Raw genomic sequence first — 22,021 nt, forward strand, 5'->3', positions numbered from 1 at the left:
ATAATAAAACAAAAATTACAGGATTTTTAATCCATCCTGAAAATTGAAGAAATAGGCTGGAGTAGTTAATTTGTGTTGCTATTTATTACTTTGTAGCTTATAAGTCCTTACAAGGTTTTAAATAGTTTTAGTGTTATGAAACTTTGTCAGAGAATAATATTCCTTATTAAGTAATGAACTAACAATTATTCATAAGTCAAGTGGTATATGATGTGAATATTGCAAAAGTAAATAAATAAAATATTTGGCTTAAAAGGAGGCTAAGCTCAATAGATTTCTGTGACCCTAATCCCATTTTTTGTCTTTACCATTGATATTGTTTAAACATTAAAATTTTCTTCTAGGCTCCCTTTCCCAATGGTAGTTTTGTGAATGGCTTTAATTCACCAGGATCTTATAAAACAAATGCTGCTGCTATGAATGTTGGTCGACCATTCCAAAAAAATCGGTAAGATAACAATCATAGCTGAAATTTATTTTAAACAATTCCTAATTGTTCTTAATAAATTACTGCTGTTAATAGCAATACTCATTGGCAGACACAATAAAAATGTTTGTATATTTATTAATACATATGAATGATTCAATCTAGAATTGTGCCTAAATGCCACTCAGTATAATAAATGGGTAACATTTTGGAAAATCTTTGGGGTTGGAAATGTGGAATGTTGTGATACGTATTATTTCAGATTCTGAAGAATTAACTTTGCACTAGGACTTGTGGCACATATTTGTAATCCCAGCTACTTGAGAGACTGGAGATTAGAGATGCGGGTAGGGGATCTCGAGTTGGACGCCAGCCTCAGCTACCTAGGAGACCCTATCTCAAAAATAAAAAGGACTGGGGACGTAGGTCTCAGGGGTAGAGCACCCCTGGGTTCAGTATCCCCCAAACACACACACACACACACACACACAAATAGCTTTTAAATCTCAGACTATGTTCCTAAAGCCTCACTTTTTTTTTGGTGAGGAGAGGGTGCAAAGTATACTGGGGATTGAACTCAGGGACACTCAACCACTGAGCCACAGCCCTATATTTTTGTTGTTGTTGTAGATGGACAGCATGCCTTTATTTTTCTCTTTTCCTTAAGATATTAACAGACCTTTATTTTATTCATTTGTTTATATGCAGTGCTAAGCATTGAACCCAGGGCCTCACACATGCTAGGCAAGTGCTCTGCTACTGAGCTACAGGCCCAGCACCACAATCCTATTTTGTATTTTGTTTAGAGGTGGGTTCTCACTAAATTGCTTAGTGCCTTGTTGTTGCTGAGGCTGCCTTTGAATTTGTGAAACTCCTACCTCAGCCTCCTAAATCACTGGGATTATAGGCATGTGCCTCCACACCCAGCAAGCCTTACATTTTTATCTTAATTTTTATAGCACTGACGATAGGTACAGCTGTTTTGTAGATAATAAATTATTAGGGCTCCTGTTTACTATTTTACAGAAGATTGGTAAGTATATTAAGTATTTTTCTTTATATAGATGTCAAGTGATAATATTTTGTATGTTACTATGGCTTTTGATAGTGAATAATGAGCAGAGAATAAAAGATGGTTTAGAATTAATTACTAGTTTTGCCCTTTTGGTGTGTGTTTGTAGTTGGGGCTACTGGGGATTGAACTCAGTAGTACTTAACCACTGAGCCACAACCCCAGCCCACTAATGATTTCTTTTCATTGATTTTTCAGTCTCTTGCCGGATCCGATTCCCCCACTTGATTCTTCTTTGGCAAGGTGACCACATAGTATATTTCCAAAATGTCGTCTAATAATTCAGTCCTTTTTTGTGTGATTTTTCTGAAGTGTGCTTTATTAGAGAAAGTAGTGTTATAGTATAAAATATGTCTGTCTCAGTGCATTCTGGAAGCATTCATTCTGGCTCCCCTTTAATGGTCACAATTTTTGGATGCCCTTTGATGCTGTTAAAGCATTTGAATGGGTTTCCTGCTTAACACAAAATAGAAATGACAGTTTTCGTGCTGCTTTAAAGTAACATAATTTTTTTTAAAAAAAATATTCTGTGAAAGCTTTTTTGGTGATATGAAAGTAGTGTATTATTTTGTTTCTGCATTCAGTGTTTTTGATGATGATTATGAGGATTTTGGTACCAGGGTTTAAACCCAGAGGACTCCTACCACTGAGCAATATCCCCAGCCCTTTAAATTTTTATTTTAAAAGAGTGTCTCACTAAGTTATTGAGGCAGACCAATGCTGAGCCACTGGGATTACAGATGGGGACCACCATTCTATCCATGGCCTTGTATATGCTAGGCAAATGGTCTCCCACTAAGCTACATCCCAGTCCTAAAGGTAATTTTTAAATGCTAGAAAATGTGTATTACATAAACACGTTTTTATTCAAGTTTCAAATGGCATCTTTTTGTATATTAATAATGAAGGATACTTGCAGGTAGAGTCATGCACAACTATGGTCCTAACTACCCAAGAGGCTGAGGCAGGAGTATCACTTGACCCCAGGAGTTCAAGGCCAGCATAGACAACATAGCAAGATTCTAGCTCAGGAAAAAGAATAATGTAGGGTAATTTACAAGCAGTACATTGTTTGTAGATCACACTTTGTTTAGTAATTATAGCAATTACCTACAAAATTCAGTGTTGTTATGATATAGGAATAGAAGTATACATACTGCCCTGTAGTCACCATCCTGTTGTTTGGAAAAGATTGATTTCCAAGAACACACAGATCTTTGTTATGATGTAATTTTAACTCACTTATAGATGAAGAAAATAAGGCTGAAGAAGATAAATATCTTGCCAGTCTTATGTGGCTCTCCAGGACTAAGACTTTCCAAACATCTTTCTCCTCTGCCATAAACTGACAAAAAGTTTTTTCTTAAAAGTTTCAAGCCAGGCGCCATGGGGCACGCCTGTAATCACAGCAGCTCAGGAGATAACAAATTGGTCATGATTAGAGGTAGTAGATCTGTTTAAAAAAGAAGAAGTACGTGTTGATTCCCCATATAGTTCTGAGGCAGGAGGATTGTGTGTTCAAAGTCAGCCTCAGCAACTTAGTGAGGCCCTAAGCAACTCAGTGATACCCTGTTTCTAAATAAAATATTAAAAATAGCTGGGCATGTGGTCCAGTGGTTAAGCGCCCCTAAGTTCAATTTCTGGTACCAAAAAGTAATATTTCCATTGGAGGCTGGGGTTGAGACTAAGTGGTGGAGCACTTGCCTATCATGTTTGAGGGCACAGGGTTTGATTCTTAGTACCACATACAAATAAATAAAGCTATTGTGTCCATCTACAACTAAAACTATTTTTTGAAAAATATTTCCAATAGAATAAATCACAATTGCTGGGTGTGGTAGCACATACCTGTAATCCTAATACTCCTGAAGCTGAGGCAGAAGGATCACAAGTTCAAGGGCAAGCCTTAGCCTCTTAGTGAGGTCGTAAGCAACTAAGCAAGAACCGGTCTCAAAATAAACAAAAAAGGGCAGGGGATGTGGCTCATTGATAGAGTGCCCCTGGGTTCCATCCTTAGTACTGCAAAAAGAAGAAAAAGAAATCAATACAATTTCTAAATTCTCTCTTGAGAAGATAACAAATTGGTCATGATTAGAGGTAGTAGATCTGTTTAAAAAAAAAAAAAAGTATGTGTTGATTTCCCCATATAGTTCTTTGAAGGTGTCATTTCTGCTTTAAACACTTTAAGTAGAACAGATATTTGTTATTAGACTAAAAGCTATTTTTAACTGATCGGGCTGGTGCTGATCTTTTCAGATGCTCATGTTACAAATAAATAAAGGTGGGTGTCCTGTCTTACACCTGTAATCCCAACAGCTCAGGAGGTTGCAAAAGGAGGATTGTACATTCAAGGCCAGCCTCCGTGATGCCCTAAGCAACCTTGTCTCAAAATAAAGAATTAAAAAGTTTAGGGATGTGGCTCAGTGTTGAAGCGTCTTGGGCATTCAATCCCTGGTTCCTTAAAAATAAATACGGGACTGGGTATTGAGGTTGGTGATAAAGAACTTAGCCCCAGGGAGCCCCAGGGCTAGGGATGTGGCTCTGCGTGCGGCCTTGGTTCGATCCTCGGCACCACATACAAATAAAGATGTTGTGTCCGCCGAAAACTAAATTCATTCTCTCTCTCTCTCTCTCTCAAAAAAAAAAAAAAAAAAAAAGAACTTGGCCTGGCATGTGTGAGGCCCTGGATTTGATCTCTGGCACTGCCAATGTAGTTAGTTAATTCTTTTAATATTTATTTATTTATTTATTTATTTATGCATTACAATTCTTAATACACCTTTATACTACAATTTATCATATCTGTATATAAGGTATGTTGATACCAAATTCACATCTTCATACATGTATTTTGTATAATGATGAGGGTCTCCTTTCACCATCCATGCTATTCCCCTTCTCCCTCCCTTTCCCTCCCACCCCTATTTCCTATCTACAGGTAATCTTCCTCCCTTGCTGTCCCTCCCAACCCCATTTTGAGTCACCTCCCTTAAATCAGAGAAGACATTTGGCATTTGTTTTTCGGGGGATTGGCTAACTTCACTTCAGCATAATCTTCTCTAATGCCATCCATTTCCCTGCAAATGCCATGATCTTATTCTTTTTTATTGCTGAGTAATATTCCATTGTGTATAAATGCCACTTTTTTTTTTTTTTTAATCTATTCATCCACTGAGGGACATCTAGGTTGGCTCTGCCAACCTAGATGTGAATTGTGAATTGTGCTGCTGTAACCATTGATGTGGCTGTGTCCCTGTAATATGCTGTTTTTAGGTCCTTTGTTAATTTTTTTAAAAATGTGGTGGGTTCATTGTTCTTCCTTTATTGTCCCCATTTTGTCTACTGTGCCTTGTTGGTGAAAGGGATGACATTTACAATAAGAAAGCCAGGAAAGGTAGTCACCTTTATTAAAAAAAAGAGATTCACCTATGGTTTTGAGCATATAGGCAAGTTTATTATTATTTTGCATGTTTTTCAAAACCACAGTATAGTTTTTTTCCATGTATTTGAGCAACAGTGGTTTTGGTTTGTTTTTAATTATAAAAATAATACGTGAGTACTTTTTTCCATATTTCTGCAAACATTACAAATGAAACTAACTTTTTGACCAACAGTATAATACTTCTTTTGTTTATTATATGACGTGACAGCTGTCAGGCTTTTATACCATTTTCCTTTAAATTAATGTTAGCAATCAAAGAGGAAGTAACTATTAGAGCCATTTTACAATTTTGGATATAACTTTGAGAATAGCCCAATGATGATCACTAGTCCTACTTAGAGAGAATAGGACTAACTTTCAAAAATCCAGGCATTTTTCTATCTTTCTGTCACTTCCCCTTTTCTTCTGGCTTTATCACTTCTTTCTTCATTCTTTTTTCTGTTGCCTGGATTGAGATCGTAAGTCCCTCTCAATGAAGGGTAAGATTATGAGATCTGAGGGCTGTTTAAACTATAATAATAAAATAATTTGTCCATTAGGCTTATTGGTATACAAGGTGAAAATTGGTGAATGATAGTTTCTGAACAGATATGTAAATAATCTATCAAACTCTTGAGGTCATTTTCAGATATGCTAGATAATAAATATTTTGGAAAAAACTGATAGGTGACATACTGTAATTTTTATTGCTATTGAAGAACCTATTTTTGCCAGGTGCAGTGGCGCACACCTGTCATTCCAGCAGCTCAGGAACCTGAGGCAGGAGGATCACAAGTTGAAGGCCAGCCTCAACAACTTAGCAAGACCTTGTCTCAAAATAAAAAAATTAAAAGGGCTAAGGGTCTGGCTCCGTGGTTAAATACCCAGGTTTAAGCCCCAATTACACCCCTACCTCCCTACCCAGTCTATTTTCACTGGATATGTTGAAGCACAACTATAATCCTAGCAACTTCAGGAGGTTGTCATGACACATGCCAGACTGTTGGTTTTATTTCAAGTTCAAGGTTAAGCTCTACAACTTAGCAAGATGCTCATCAAAATAAATTCTCTGAAGTGTCATTGTAGCTTGATTTTTATCTTAAAGTTTAATAGTAATAGCCTAATTTGTCATGGTCTCTGGAGAATAAAATAGCTCTATGTGCCATTTAAATTAATGTTTAATTTTGGGGCTTATAAATGATTTTCAGTCCCTGTTCCAAGAGCTTAGGAAATTGGCAAAATGTTATTAATATTATCAGTTTGTATTTATGAAAACATTTATAAAAGATTGTAAGTCATGGGCTAATACAAATCTCACGCTTCCTTGTTATTCTGTTGTAGAGCCAAGATCCTCAGTTGCTTAGGCGTACGTTAGGTGTTTGCCTTGTTGATTAAACTGCATCTTTTCTCTGTTATGCTACCTTAGCTTAATCTATTTACAGATTTTTTAGGAAGTTGGATGCTTCTAGTTTTCATCCAAGATAAAAGCTATTTTTGCAGAAGCAGGGTTGGGGGAGGCAGTGCTTTTTAACATATTGTATACCTTAATTCATGACACATGCCAGACTGCTGGCTTTATTTCTCTGTAGTTTTCTGTTCCACATTTGGATCTTTGAGCAACTGATTGCATTTGGTGAAGGCTGAGATTTTAGTATGTCTACTGTTTCTCATCCTATTCATTGTCATTCCCATAAAGAGACTTTTCAAGCTTCTTTACTAATTTTCTCCTATGAAAATTTAATATTACAGATTATAGTATATCTGTGTAATGTGTGTCTATGCCTTACACATAAAATGAGTGCGAATTTTTTTGTTCCCCCCCACAACCACCACCAATTTTTACTTTCATTGGTGGTTTTCCCCTTATTGAGAGTTCATGGCACAGATGTTAAATTTTTAACCTGGCTGATATAGGTATATCAAGACAATAGTTTTTTTTTTCTTCTTCTTCTTTTTTCCAAAGAACTTTGGATTTTCTCCCAAATCTCTCCTTGAACAAATTTCTTTAACAGAAATCCTTTTGCCTTTTGAAAATATTGTATGTAAGAAATAAAACAGGTAACATTTTCACTATATGACAACCAGAGTACAAAGAAAGGTTTTTTCTGTCTTGATACATCTTTTGATGTATATGATCTTATTTCTTATAGTGTGAAGCCTCATTTTAGGTCATCCAGTGGTTCAGAACATTCAACAGAGGGCTCTGTGTCATTGGGGGATGGACCATTGAACAGATATAGTTCAAGGAACTTTCCACCCGAACGGCATAACCCTACAGTAATAGGGCATCAGGAGCAAACTCACCTTCCCAAGGAGACTCCTGTTTTACAGATGGAACAGAATGGGGACTATGGTAGGGGCAGGTAAGAAAATATGGGTGTATGAAAATTCTTTGATCACAATACACTCATTCTGTGTATTCAAAGACCATGACTAATGATTGATGTTGTTGGTTTAACAATTATTTGCATGTGGTTATGGAAATAAACAGTTTATCATCGGTTAATAATTTTTTAGATTTTTGTTGTTGTTGTTTCTGTTGTTATAGTACTGGGAATCTAACACAGGGCTTCATGCTTGGCAAGCATCAGCCACTGTAATGGCTAACCTCAGTGGGTGTTTACTGGTTTTGTTTTTGTTGTTAATGTATTTAGATGTAGGTGGACATGATACCTTGATTTGCTTATTTTTTATGTGGTGCTGAAGATCAAGCCTAGTGCCTCACATGTGCTCAGATGCACTCTACCACTGAGCCACAACCTCAACTTCCCAGTAGTTTTTTTTAAATAATTAAGAAATATAGAGTATCCATATAGAATAGCTATGATCAGAATTTGGGGGTGGGGTACTGGGAATTGAACTGGGTGGGGGGCACTCAACCACTGAACCACATCCCCAGTCCTATTTTGTATTTTATTTAGAGACAGGATCTCACTGAGTTGCTTGGCTCTTCACCATTGCTCAGGCTGGCTTTGAACTTGAAATTTTCCTGACTCAGCCTCCTAAGCCACTGGTATTACAAGCGTATGCCACCATGCCCAGCCACTATGATCAGAAATTTATATTTTGAAGTTCTTTATAGTTGGCCAAGGAGAAGGCAGCTTAGAAAAATAGGCTATCCATCTTTGTGCCTTAGGGTTTTAGTTATTCTAAGTATAACCTGTAGGAATGGGTTTTATAGTGCCTACCTTGCCTAAATTAAACTCTGATATGCTTCTGGTATGGAGAGAGCAAAAAAAAATAGTAAAAATGAACCAGCTAACTGGTGGTGGAGCTTTTGGTTATATAAGCTCAGATTGCTTTCAGAAGACTATATCTTTTAATTTTGGTGGATTTAGATTTAGAATATAAGTTAAACTAGAAATTTCTCCATTTTTGTTATATTGTGTGTATTTGAAGAATCTTACAAGTCTTTTGTTTTTAAAAGGAGAACTATTTTCAGAGGTCGAAGACGACGAGAAGATGACAGAATCCCAGTGAGTGTTTTTAACCTTTAATTACATCTTTCTTTTTGTTTGTTTGTTTTGTTTTCTCTATTGTGATTTACTATGGCATTGACTTGTGGTCTGCCTTTTCATTGGTTTTAGTATTTAGTAAAGGAAAATAGAAGCTGGGTGAACCAACCCCATGAGAGGCTAAGACAGGGTTGCAAATTTGGGGAGGTGTTTGGGTTTTTTCTGTTGGCTTTTGTTTTAAATATTTTTTAGTTGTAGATGGACACGATACCTTTATTTTGTTTATTTAGTTTTTTTTTTTTTTTTTTTAATGTGATGCTGGGGATCAAACCCAGTGCCTCATGTATTCGAGACAAGCACTCTACCCTGAACCACAACCCCAGGCCTGTTTTTGGGTTTTGGTTTGGCGGGGCGAGGCCGGGGGGTGGGTATTGGGAATGGAACCAGGGGCACTTAACCACTGAACCATATCCCCTGCCCTTTTTATATTTTAATTTGAGACAGGGCTTGCTGAATTGCTAAAGCTTGCTTTGAACTTGTGATCTTTTTGCTTCAGCCTCCCGAGCTGCTAGGATTACAGGTATGTGCCACTGCACCGGCCAGGGTTGCAAGTTCAAGACCAGCCTCAGCAACTTACAGCTCGTCTCAAAAAAATAAAAAGGGCCGGATATAATGGCACACACCTGTAATCCCAGCAGCTAGGGAGGCTGTGGCAAGAGAATTACAAATTTTTTTTTAAGTATTTATTTTTCAGTTTTCAGTGGACACAACATCTTTATTTTTATGTGGTGCTGAGGATGGAACCCAGCGCCCTGTGCATGCCAGGCGAATGCGCTACCACTTGAGCCACATCCCCAGCCCGGTTACAATTTTTTGATATTCTCTTTTCAAAAAAATTATTTGAATACCTAATATATTTTTTAAAAATATGAAAGATTTATTGCATTATTTATGGATATTTAAGTAGCTCCAGTCTTTTGATAATATGGAATTATCATTGCATTATTTATAATATCATCATTTCTCATAGGTATGATTATATCTGAAGGAGAATCCCTTGGAGTGGCTTTTCTGGATCACAATTCAATAATTGCTGCCAGATAACCTTCTGTAGGAGCTGTCTTTTTTTTTTTTTTTTTTTCTTTTTTTGCTTCCATGAACAACAAAGTTTCTTTTATCTATAGCCTAATGCAGTATATGTTTGATTAATTGTTTTTTATCAGAGAGGGGATAGTATTTTTTTTTAAATGCCCCAGGGCTTTGTGAATGCTAGGCAACACTATATCAACTGAGCTACCACTGAAGACACATCCACTGAGCCACATCCCTAGCCCTCCTTCATTCTTTTTTTTTTTTTTAATATTTATTTTTTAGTTGTAGTTAGATACAATGCCTTTATTTTATTTAATTTTTTAATTGGGTAATTATCTGTCTGTTGCTGATTCTTTTATATATCATGTTTGAATTTTGTCCAGTTTCAGTTACTTATTTTTATTTCCATTATTTGTTCTTAGTGAATTTTGCATTGTCTCTAATCTAGAGGCAAAAAGAGTTGAGGAATAACGGTGCATGGAGATTGGGTTGGGGATGTGGCTCAGTGGTAGTGTCTTTTTGGCATGCCAACACTGCCAAAAATAAGAATTAAAAAAAGCATGGAGGCCTCAAGGATCCCCCACCCCAGATTTATAGATGTATCATAAATGTGTAATACAATGCTTATTTTACATGTATGTTTTACAGTGAAAAGGAATAATATTCAAAGAAGAAAATTATTGCATTAAAACACCAAGAATAGTCTTTTAAGTGGCCTTCAACATTTGAGGAAGAGAGAGATTAGATCTCTTTAACATGTTGAAAATGTCTGGATTAAGGACTAATTGTTGGGGTGAAGGAAAAGATGATAAACACACCTTGTAGTATAAGAGGGGAGGTCTTAGCTAGAGGTCCTAAAATTTTAATATTTGTAAACTTTCACATAGTAATTGAAATAATAAGAGATAAAATTCTCACAAGTTACCCTGTGAACAGTAATAAAAGAAGTCCAAATATGAAACTTTGGGGAATGTGGTAGTGACTTTTGGACTAAAAGCAAGAGTTTTTAGTATGTTGTTTGAATTATCCCAAGTGAAATCTGAATGTAAAAAGAGCCTGGGCTGAAACTATTTAAAATGTACAATTCAGTTGTGCTGCCATGGCCACCAAAAGGGAAAAGGATTGTTTTAAGTCTTTTCTGCTTGCCAGGCTGCCAGAGCCAGCCTCACCAACTTAGCGAGCCCATAAACAACTTATCGCTAGGCTGTCTCCAAAAGGGCTGTGGGTATGGCTAAGTGGTTAAGTGCCAATCCTAAGTCAAAGAAAAAAAGGAGTGATATAGCTGTTCACATATCGGTGTATCTGAACCCATGAATGATGGATAACCCATGGAAAATGTGGAAGTAAAAAGAATAGAAACCAAAATTTAACAAATCAGAAATGAGAAAAGCGCACATGGTTTTCAGATCTGAGAAGAAACAAAGAGAAGACCACTACAGCTAAATAAAATAAAATAAAAATAACAAACTCCCAGAGCGAGGGTTTTAGCTCAGTGGTAGAACACTTGCTAAACATGTTTGAAGGCCTTCATTTGATCATCAGCATTGCAAAAAAGAAGAAAGTACACTCCCAAAAGAAAGAAGGGCAATCATGCCACATGCTATATAATGAAGTCAGTAAAAATAGTCTGACTTCCAGATTTTTGTGGTGAAAGGCATTGACATCTTGTGCAGTTTTAGTGGAATGTTGAGTTCAGGGTCAAGGGAAGAGGGGATGAGATAGAAAGAGGAAGAGTCTATGCTATCTTCCTGTCTTAGCCTTAGAAGTTTCTGGGATTACCAGCATGCACCATCGTTCCTGGCTGTTCTCCATTAGGATAGAGTAAAACTGATGGCATGGTAGGATTAGGGTTTTTGTTTTTATTTTTATTTAATAGAATGGGGAATTGCAAACAGAAACTGAAGAACAGTAGATATTGGTTCAGAATTTTAAGGAGTGTGGCAGTTTGCAAAAGGAACAGAAGAGAGAGCTATCTAAAGATAAATAGGCAGGCTGGGATTGTGGCTCAGTGGTACAGCACAAGTATTAGAGAATTCAATAGGCATATGACCTGTTTGATGATTTGTGTCTTTTAGAGACCCCATCCTTCAACAGCTGAAACAAAGGCTCCTACACCAAAGTTTGACTTACTAGCTTCAAATTTTCCTCCATTACCTGGAAGTTCATCAAGAATGCCAGGTGAACTTGTTTTGGAGAATAGAATGTCTGATGTTGTTAAAGGTGTCTACAAAGAAAAGGTAATCACTGAAGAATCAATGTGATTCTCTCACTTTCTGGAACTGTGTTTATGGGCATTGTTTTCAGGGCTATTATTTTAAATTTTATTTATACTTAGTATTTCTATCATAGTTTTAACTTGTGGAGTTTTCAGCATACCTTATTTTAAAGGACTTATAATAAAGTTGTATTATACAAGGTCAATAAAATGTTCTTTGACTCTTACATGTCTTTAAAGTCAATCAGCTTAATAAGTCAAAAGCTGTATTTCCACTTACTACCCTATAATTAACTTGATAAACTTAGCCTTTGAAATAGTGGAGAGTAGATATCAGCAAGTTATACTACTACATCCTACAATATTTTTGAGTGTAGACCTCTTCATATTTCTTTAAAAAGTAAGATTTTAGACATTGTTAGATTTACATTCTAGAGCTAAGGAAATATATATAGCTCTCTTAAATAAACATAAAAATTTTTCCCATCTTCCCAGTATATTGGGCTTCATCATTTATGAGATATCATCAGTTATAAGGTGCCCATTATTTCAGTATCTCTAAGTAAAAAGCATCACCAGTAGACTAAAACATGCTGTTATTTGTAAGCCATGTCTCAGTATTACATTTTTTAAAAATATATTTTAGGGTTTTTGTTTTAAGGTGGACACAATATCTTTTCTTTTTATGTCGTGCTGAGGACTGAACCCAGTGCCTCATGCTTGCTAGGCAAGCGCTCTGCCACTTGAGCCACAACCCCAGCCCCGCTTTTTTTTTTTAATAAATGATAGATTAGGGCTTGAGTTGCAATTCAGTGGTAGACTCACCTAGCATGTGCAAGGCCCTGGGTTTGATCTTCAGCACCACATAAAAGTAAATAAATAGGTATTGTGTCCAACTACCAGTAAAAAATAATAAATATTTCTTTTTAAATATTTTTTTTTTAGTTGTTGATAGACCTTTATTTTTATTTATTTATATGTAGTGCTGAGAATCAAAACCAGTGCCTCACACTTCCCAGGCAAGTGCACAATTGCTGAGCCACAGCCCCAACCCCAAATAAATATTTTTTTAAAAAACATAAATGACAGAGTACACTGTAATTATTTCTTTTTCTTATACATTCTCAGTGGCCTGCTATATGACTGTTTCTTGGACTTCCTTCACCATTATTATTTTTTTAATTGTTTTATTTAACTACAGGACAGCAGTGGAAAGCATTACAATTCTTATTACACATATAGGACACAATTTTTCATATCTCTGTATTCCTTCACCATTTTGTTAAATTTTCCTTAGTCTCCTTTATTGGATCCCCTTCTTCCTCTTTTTATTTTCCTATATTATGACTGGTCACATCTTCTAGAACTTCCTGAACAAGTGGTCATGAGGTATAAATTTCTAAGTCTTAGATTCTGTAAATGTTTTTCTGCTTTGATACTTGGTCTATAGTTCATCTTTTGATAGTGTTCTCTGTAAGAAATCGTTTTCCAGCTGGGCACGGTGGTGCACACCTGTGATCCCAGCAGCTTGGGAGGCCAAGGCAGGAGGATAGAGAGTTCAAAGCCAGCCTCAGCAATTTAGCGAGGCACTAAACAACTCAGTGAGACCTTGTCTCTAATAAAATAGAAAATAAAGGTTAGGATGTGGCTCAGTCGTTCAATCCATGGTACCACTCCCCCCACACACACACCCCCCCCAAAAAAATATTTTCCTTTTTCTACTGTCAGCCCTCATTTTAAAATATTTTGAAATATGGTAGTTATTTTATTAATTCTAAGATATACATTTTTTTCACATTTTACCATCTTTAAAAATTAGACTGTCAGCCAGGCATGGTGGTACATGCCCATTTCTCAGCAGCTCAGGAGGCTGAGGCAGGAGGATTGCAGGTTCAAAGAAAGCCAGCCTCAGCAACTTAAGAGAGGCCTGGGGTATCTCAGCAAGACCCTGTCTCTAAACAAAATGTAAAACAGGACTGGAGATATGGCTCAGTGGTAAAGTGCCCTGGGTTCAATCCCTATTACCAAAAAAGTAATTAAATAAATCAGGCTAATAATTAAAATGTAAAATGTATCATGGTTTAAGTGGCAGTGTTTTTCTGGGCACCTTATAAAATAATGATTTGTTTTATAACTGATAACTTCTCAGATTTGGTGAGACAGACAGACACATACATTTTAAAAGAATAATAATGAAGTGTACTTACCCATGTACTCCCAACCTACAATTGTGGACTGTAAATGCCCTCAGTATCTTAGAAGCAACATGTGTATCCTCTTCCTGTTTGCGGTTCTCCTTCCCCCCTCTTCTGTTTAGATATAACTTTGTGATAATAATTTTCTTTTCTAGTTTACCATTCTGGATTGGCAAACTTTTTCTGAAAAGGGGTAAATTGTAAATATTTTAGGCTTTGTGTACTACTTCTTGGTTTTATGTATGTATTATATATATTTCTGCAGCCCTTTATAACTTAAAAGAGGGGCCTACCAAAAGGTTGCAGCTCTTAGTTTGCCCTAAACAATATAATGTGCATTGTGCCCATTTGTAAATATCTAAATGAAATTATGTCTTCATTCTGCTGTTGATGGAAATTGTAGCTTTCTGTTTGCCAATATAAATAATGCTCTTAAAAATATTCAAATCTTTATATGAACAAGAACGTCTAGGATGTATATATATATAGAGAGAGAGAGAAAGAGAAATGAAGTTGCTGGGTCTTAGGGTGTGTTTTTGTTTTAAAGTTGAGAATCAAAAGTGTTTGGCATATTCTCAGAGTTTTGTCTTAAAAATTCATGTAAATTCTTTCACTTTAATGATTTCTTTTTATTCTTCAGTGTCTAGGTAAAAGCAGGTTCTTAAATTCAGATATAATCATCTTGCTGAGAAAATCATCCAGCTTCCATGGTTTTTTTTTTTTTTTCTTTAAACATTTTTAGTTGTAGATGGACATAATACCTTTATTTAAGTCTAGGGGCTCTGATTTCTGTAAATTTTATCTTTCTTTGAAGGTAATTAGAGCGTATTTTATTTTTCTCTGGTACTTCATGATAATGGGTCTTTGGTGTATGGCTCTTTTTCATTCATTGGTAGACTATCTGGAAACTCTTGTCATATCATGCTGGGGAATTCATTTAATTATTTCTTTCATAAATCATTCTTTGTCCTTTTTTGAACTCTTAATATGTTATTAGATCTTATAGGTTGAACTTTGTATCTTGTTTTGGTTGTTATTATGATTTTTATTTTTGTTCTCAACTATGTTTTCTACAAAGTGTTCCTAAATATTCCCCTCTAAATCTATTATATCTTTTATTTCATTCATCAGTTTTAAATTCTGGGCCTTGTTTTTGTTCCTGTTGGGTTTTTTTTGTTTTGTTTTGTTTTGTTTTTTGTTTGTTTGTTTTAATTGGTAGTCAGGCATGGTGTTACACACCTGTAACGCCAATAATTCAGGAAGCAGGCAGGAGGATGGCAATTTCCAGGCCCATCTCAGCAACTTAGCAAGACCCTGTCTCAAAATACAGTTTAAAAGATCTGGGGATATAGTTCAGTGGTAAAGTGTTCTGGGTTCCATCCCCATTATTTATCAGAGAGAGATATATATATATAAAATATACACACACATATTTATTTTGTGGTAAAATACCTGCAATATAAAATTACTATCTTACCCATTTCCAGTGTATATGTAGTGGTTAAGTACATGCACATTGTTGCATTGCCAGTCTGTAGAATTCATCAAATAAAACTAAAACTGTATATCCGTTGAGCTTCTTCCTGTTTCCTTCAACCCTTAACCCCTGGCAACTATATTTCCACTTTGTGTTTCTATTGACTCCTCTAGGTACCTCAAATAAATGAAATCATACATTATTTGTCTTTTTGTGACCTGGTTTATTTTACTTAGCAGAAAATCTTCACTTTGAAGCGATATAAGTACATCATTCCTTTTTGTTTTTGTTTGTTTGGTAATGGGGATTGAACTTAGGGATGCCTTTTCACTCTGCTAAATCACTAGCCCTTTCTTAATTTTGAGACCGGGTCTCAGAGTTGAGCTGGTCTCAAACTTAAAATCCTCCTGACTCAACCTCCTGAGTCTTGAGATGAAAGGTATGTGCTTCCGTGTCAAGCACTTCATTCTTATTATTGCCAAACAATATTCTGTTTTTTAATATACCACATTTCCCCCCCTTCATCAGTTGATGGACATTTGGTTCATTTTCACTTTGGGGTTATTATAAATGATGCTACGGTGAATATAAAATTTTTTGTATTGGCTGGCGTTGTGGCTAAGTGGTACAGCTCTTGCCTAGCATGTGTGAGACACTGGATTCTATCCTCAGCACCACATAAAAATAAGTAAAATAAAGTTATTGTGTCCAACTACAACCAAAATATATAATATATATTTTAAAAAATTGTGTAGACCTTTTTTTCCCCCTGTCTATATGAGATAAGACCTGATTTTATTTCTCTTAGGTATGTATATAGAAGTGGAATTGCTGGGTCATATAATTATTTAATTTTTTGAGGAATTGCCATTGGTTTCTAAAGCTGCTTCATCTTTTTTACATTGCTACTTTCAATGTATGAGAGATCCAGTACCTCCATAATCATCTCCAATATTTGTTGATTTCTGTCTTTTTTATTATAGCCATACTAGTAGGTATATAGGGGTTTCTCAGGTTTTGATTTTCATTTCCCTAATTGCTAATGATGTTGATCATCTTTTTCATGTGCTTATTGTCCATTTGTACATCTTATTTAGAAAAATGTCTAAATGTAATTTTGAATATCTGTTTATTTAAGGATAATGAAGACTTGAGAGTTAGTTGCCCAGTACCTGTAGAAGATGAGCAAACAGACTGTACTTCTGCCCTGCAACTCAATATGAGTACAAATCCTCCATGTACAGCTGAGCTTCCTGCATTAAGGTACAAGTTTTAGTATAAAAAATCTTTAGCATGACTTTTTCTTCTCATTGGTAGTTCAGTAATTCTTGTTCTCTAAATCCAAACTCTTTTTTCCTTAGCACAACTCAGAAAGAAAAGGATCCAATAGAGGAATCCACTGTTCAGAAGGATGTTCTCAATCAGATGACTATACCAGTTTCTTCCCCAAGCACTGCAAAGACACCACAGGCAAATACTGCTTCACCAAGTAATAGTAACACAAATGCATCCGGAGCTGTGACCATACAGGTAACTTGGAAGAGTTTAGTTTATGTTAGAAAAAAATTTAATAGATTATATAATTTTAAAAACAACTTTTTTTCACATGGTACTTTATTAGAGCAAGAGTCATTTGGAAGTAGCTCGAAGTAAGACTGGCTACATCTGAAAGAAATTAAAGGAGTTAAATGTCACTATGAAGAAATGGAAAGTTTTAGTCATGTTGAAGAGTGAAGAATTTACTATTCAGTTTCTTTGGGTTTGTTCGTTCTTTTCCTTCTGCTCATAGCAGAAAAGCATCTCATCCAGGTTTTGGTGAATTTGCCAGTTTGGGGCTATCATAAAGAGATTTGACCCTGTTAAAATTCATCTTGTTGTTTATGTGGCACTAATAAGTCTTTGAAAGCCATTAGGGACTATTCCTACTTGTATTTCAGTACCAGAATCAATTTCATAATTTTTTGTATTATTTCTTCAGTTGTTGATACATCTTTATTTATTTATATGCAGTGCTGAGAATTGAACCCAGTGCCTCATACATGCCAGGCAAATGGGCTACTGCTGAGCCACAGCCCAAGCCCCCTCAATTTCATAATTTTATGATTGGGAAAATATGGGGTGGGGGACACAAAATTTACCTGTAATATTTTCACTGATACAACTAGTAGCATTTTAGCACAGCTCTTTATATTTTATAGATTAGAATATTATCTTGATGATGATAGTAATAATGTTAGAAAAGTATGATTTCTGCCAAGATTCTTGAATGTTCCTTCTCAGGGTTCTTTATACCAAGAGGAGGGGTTGGATCCATTTTATTTCATTGCATATATATTTCTTAAGTAAAATAATTATATCATGGATCAATTTCTAAGACTTCTTTTTTTTTTTCTTTTTGTGGTGCTGGGAATTGAACCCAAGGCCTTGTGCATGTGAGGCAAGCACTCTACCAACTGAGATATATCCCCAGCCCTGACTTCTTTTTTTCAACACTTTTTTTTTTTTTTAAGTTTATACTAATCACTTTAACAGCATTAGTGTATATAAGACTATCTGTTGCCCTTACCTAGAAAATAACTTATGTTTTTCTGTGGTTAAAATATCCTTTTTTGTACTTTATTAAAGAATGTGTATTGTAAGTTTTTTTTTTCCCCTTATCCCTTCAAAAGGAACCTCGAAAGTTAAGTTATGCCGAAGTGTGCCAGAAGCCCCCTAAAGAGCCAGTTCCAGTTCTTGTGCAGCCACTACGGGAACTTCGCTCCAATGTTGTGTCTCCCACCAAAAATGAAGAGACTGGAGCTCCTGAGAAGTCCATTGAGAAATCACATGAGAAGCCAGAAGCAAGGGCTAGTAAGGATTATTCTGGCTTCCGAGGCAATACCATTCCCAGGGGAGCATCTGGAAAAATCAGGGAACAGAGACGCCAGTTTAGCCATAGGGCTATACCTCAGGGAGTGACTCGACGTAATGGCAAAGAGCAATATGTGCCACCCAGATCACCAAAGTAAAATCAAAAAAACAAAACTATTCAAAAACTTTCTCTCTTCCCATTAAACTTGAGCCGTGGCTATATTGAACTGTTTTGGAGGGGAATGGGTAGCCAGGAAGGAAACAAAATATATCCTTAAATCATTATGGATTTTGAAATTGTGAGGAGTAGAATCCCAAAATTCATCTCTAAAGTGATTTTAAAATGCTGGAGGCTTCCAATCAGTATAAATACATATATATATATATATATAAATATATATATACACATATATAAAATATAATTTTTCTATTTTTGTTTTTGATTTTAATTTACAAAGATTTTCTGCCTGGAATCAATTTTGAGTGTTCAGATTTAGCTTGAGAAATTAAAACAAAACAACAACCAAAAAAAGCAGTATACATCCTTCAGTATAGGAGATGAGGGAGTAAGAAAATATTTTTTTGAAGAAGCATTTCTGTAAAAATTAGAAATTACTTTTTTAAATCTATTTAATGTTTGGCTTGGAGAATGTCATCTCTGATTATATGGCCTTGTGTTGCAGAGCAGATCAGTAATTGGGGTGTCTGTGGTTGTGAGTGTGTGCAAGAGTGATTTAAGCCAAATCTGTTGTCATATTAGTAAATGATTTGAAAACTGAATGTAATACTTGAGTAGATTTTTATTCTAGTTTGAATTTAGTCTGTCTTTTCAACTTTATTAATATTTCATTCAACAGACTGTTAAGCTCTAATTATACTTGGAGATGTGACTACCAATCAGTTTGATACTCAAGGAAAGAATGGGGGGCTATTCAACAAAATTCAGAAATTCATCTTGGACCTGAAATGATAGGTCAATGGATTTTAAAGGTTTAAACTGCCCTGTGATCTGTTGTCACCCCTCCCTTCACCTTTAAGATGGGAAACAAAACTTTTTTGCTATTTCATTTGTTACTCTTTGTTTTTTGACTACCTACCCCCAAAAGTAAAATAACCAACCACCTATTGAATTTGAATTGTATGTTTCTGTATATTTTAATTAATCCTGTCAAATCGTATAACAGTTATAAATTTGGGGATTTAACACTGAAATATTTTATTCTGTTCACATACTCAGAATTTTAGGTCCCAGAAAGGTGGGGCAGACTGACTCTCCAGTAATATTTTGTTTATTGTTAAAGATGAAACAATTTAACTGACTTTTTAAAAGTGTTAAATAGTATAGAAGAGAAAATTTTTATAAAGGCTTAATTGGGGGGGGGGGGACTTTTTTCTGTTTGCAGTGTATATCACCTTGCTTCCTTCGTCTTAAAATTAAAAAAAAAAAACCAACCTATATATATATATATATATATATATATACAGTTTGGAATTCACTGAAACAGAAACAGCAAGTCAAGAGATTTTTATGATAAGGTGATAAAGATGGTTAAATAAAATTGATGCAGAATTTCTCAGTGAATAAAATTGTAGCTGTCATATATTAAATAGGCAAGTTTACATGCTGGTATTTAGAAAATGGCTAAAATATTAAAAACCATGTTGCATTAATCTGTTTTTTAAGTCATACCATGTTCAGAGTTCTATGTAGGGTGGGGTTTTAGTTTTCTTCTTAGGGATAGTTTGTAACAGGAAGAACTTTCCCTTATGTTAATGAGTTACATATGTACAAATTGAAACTGTAAATTGTGAACACTGGAAAGCACCATTGTGGCATAGAATAAACATCTTTAATATAGTAAAGTGAATGTAAATGGAGGTTAAAAATGTTACTGTGAAACTGCTTTCAATTCTAAGTTAAGCTTTGGAGATTTGTATTAGTGGATAACTGTTAAGAGCTTTGAAAACACTGCACATTTCTGTACAAGCCAGAATTATTATTTCTTTGTAATTTATTATTTAGCTTGGCAGTTGCTTTTGATTTGGTGGATTGATAACATGGTATAATATATTTACACAGTTTGAAACTTTTCTACACACTATTTTTAAAATCAACTTCTAAAAGAGACATACAATAAAATTCGCTGAAATTTGGGGGAAGTTTAGGTCCTTTAAAAAAAGAAAGTTTTATTAATCATTGGCGTACATCTATGATAAAAGTGCTTATTTTGCTTTACTTACATAATGCTGCAGTTGGTGGAAATGAAACAAAGTGTTAACCCCCTGTGAGTGCATTGGAATTAAAAGAATAAATATTTTGTAAAAATCACTTGGTAAGGATTATAAGCTTAATTATTGCACTTAAGCATTACTCCTACTACTTTTTTTTTTTTTTTAATATCTGTCACAGTTGTAGGCTTCTTTTACTCGTATGCTTATGTGACTTTTTAGTTCACCAACTCCAAAAAATCTAAAGGGTTATTTGTTTTCTGGTACTCGGGATTGAACCCAAGCCTTGCACAAACTAGGCAAGCACTCTTATCACTGAGGTATATTCCCTACCCCCTAAAGGTTATAATTGAAACACAAGAAAGGAGTTATTTTTAAAAGAAGCAATCATATTCTTGCTTTTTTTCCAAATGTAATCGAAAGTAAAAAATGTTAAAGACGTGACTTTTTTTTTTAAGGCGACATGACCATTTTTTAATTTCTTTAAATATATTGTTTTTTAATTTAATTTGCCTTATTACATCTAATCATTGCCATTTGATGGGATGTATAGGGGGGAGAGTGTGTGTGTTTGCATATGTATATATATATATGTAATATATATATTCACAGAATGTGTTTAGCATTTATTTTATTGCAACAGGCTTAATGTTTATATTAAGTGATGCCAGTGAGTTGTGTGAAACTGTTGGCTTTTTTCCCAGCATTACTCTTAACTGATGAAGGTGGGTGTTTATTATACTTCAACTATTTATTTCTTCTGAAGATAGAATGATTGAAATCTCAGTTTTTTTCCTTCTCTTCATCCTTTTGGCCTAACTTTCCTTGAACTGCTGGAGGCTGTAAGTAGATAGAATTATATTGAATGTATGATACAGTGATCAGCCACAGTTCTTAACTGCATAAAGAACAAAAGTCATACAAGTTGATCACTTTGTACTTCATGTAGAAGGTACATAGAGACATTGCAAAACCTGCCTCCGTTTTCTACCTGATAATTAGGACTTTCATAATATCTAGGAACTGTCTCCAATGTTGATCATCCTAGTTTTGCCAGATATAGACACTAGCATTTAAAATAATGATCCAATCTAAATATTTTTCACCCTCATTTTGAAGGAACATTCATCTTTGATTGATAAGAAGTAGTTCTTGTCTCTTGTGATTAATTTGCAGGTGATCAAATGACAAAAAGAATTCTAATTTATTTTTGTTTCCTGCAGAGATTGGGGAATGCATCTAGGTGGTAGAGCTCTTAGCAAGGCCCTGGGTTTGATCCCCAGCTCTTCGAATTAAAACTAACAAAAAACAACAACAACAAACAAAAACTAATTTATTTTTGGTTCCTAAAGTTTCTTAACTTAGTTTGAATATTGTTTCACATTCCTTTCCTTTTTAAATAACCACACTTGCTTTATAAAAGGTTTAATGATGGAATATAGTCTCTTCACTAATGTAAATGAGAACAAGAATATTGCTGGAACAGGAAGTAGTATTTAAAAGTTACTGAACATTTTCTCTAGTTTTTATTAGTTATGGCCTTAATAATTAATTAGTCTTTTGGCTTAAATGTCTACTGATTTACCTT

General features: G+C 35.0%; 1 protein-coding gene across 13 annotated transcripts in view; it reads left to right on the top strand.

Annotated features, from left to right (window-relative positions):
• The window catches only part of Larp4 (La ribonucleoprotein 4), a 68,235-nt gene extending 47,702 nt beyond the window's left edge, over positions 1–20,533 (top strand). For 6 of the 13 annotated variants that reach the window (XM_046435602.1, XM_046435603.2, XM_058576441.1 and 3 more), the window contains 8 exons: positions 345–448; positions 1,698–1,742; positions 7,071–7,283; positions 8,348–8,396; positions 11,543–11,704; positions 16,493–16,617; positions 16,716–16,884; positions 18,024–20,533. In XM_046435602.1, the coding sequence (XP_046291558.1) occupies positions 345–448; positions 1,698–1,742; positions 7,071–7,283; positions 8,348–8,396; positions 11,543–11,704; positions 16,493–16,617; positions 16,716–16,884; positions 18,024–18,362 (1,206 nt within the window). In that variant the 3' untranslated portion in view covers positions 18,363–20,533. Of the gene's footprint in view, positions 1–344; positions 449–1,697; positions 1,743–7,070; positions 7,288–8,347; positions 8,397–11,542; positions 11,705–16,492; positions 16,618–16,715; positions 16,885–18,023 lie in introns of those variants that run through there. The other 7 variants (XM_058576440.1, XM_046435606.1, XM_046435604.1 and 4 more) reach the window with 7 other exon arrangements.
• The last annotated feature ends 1,488 nt before the right edge of the window (positions 20,534–22,021 follow it).

Source organism: Marmota monax, unplaced genomic scaffold, assembly GCF_021218885.2.
Source record: "Marmota monax isolate L192 unplaced genomic scaffold, Marmota_monax_Labrador192_F-V1.1 WCK01_AAM20220418_F8-fsc00012, whole genome shotgun sequence".
NCBI lineage: Eukaryota > Metazoa > Chordata > Mammalia > Rodentia > Sciuridae > Marmota > Marmota monax.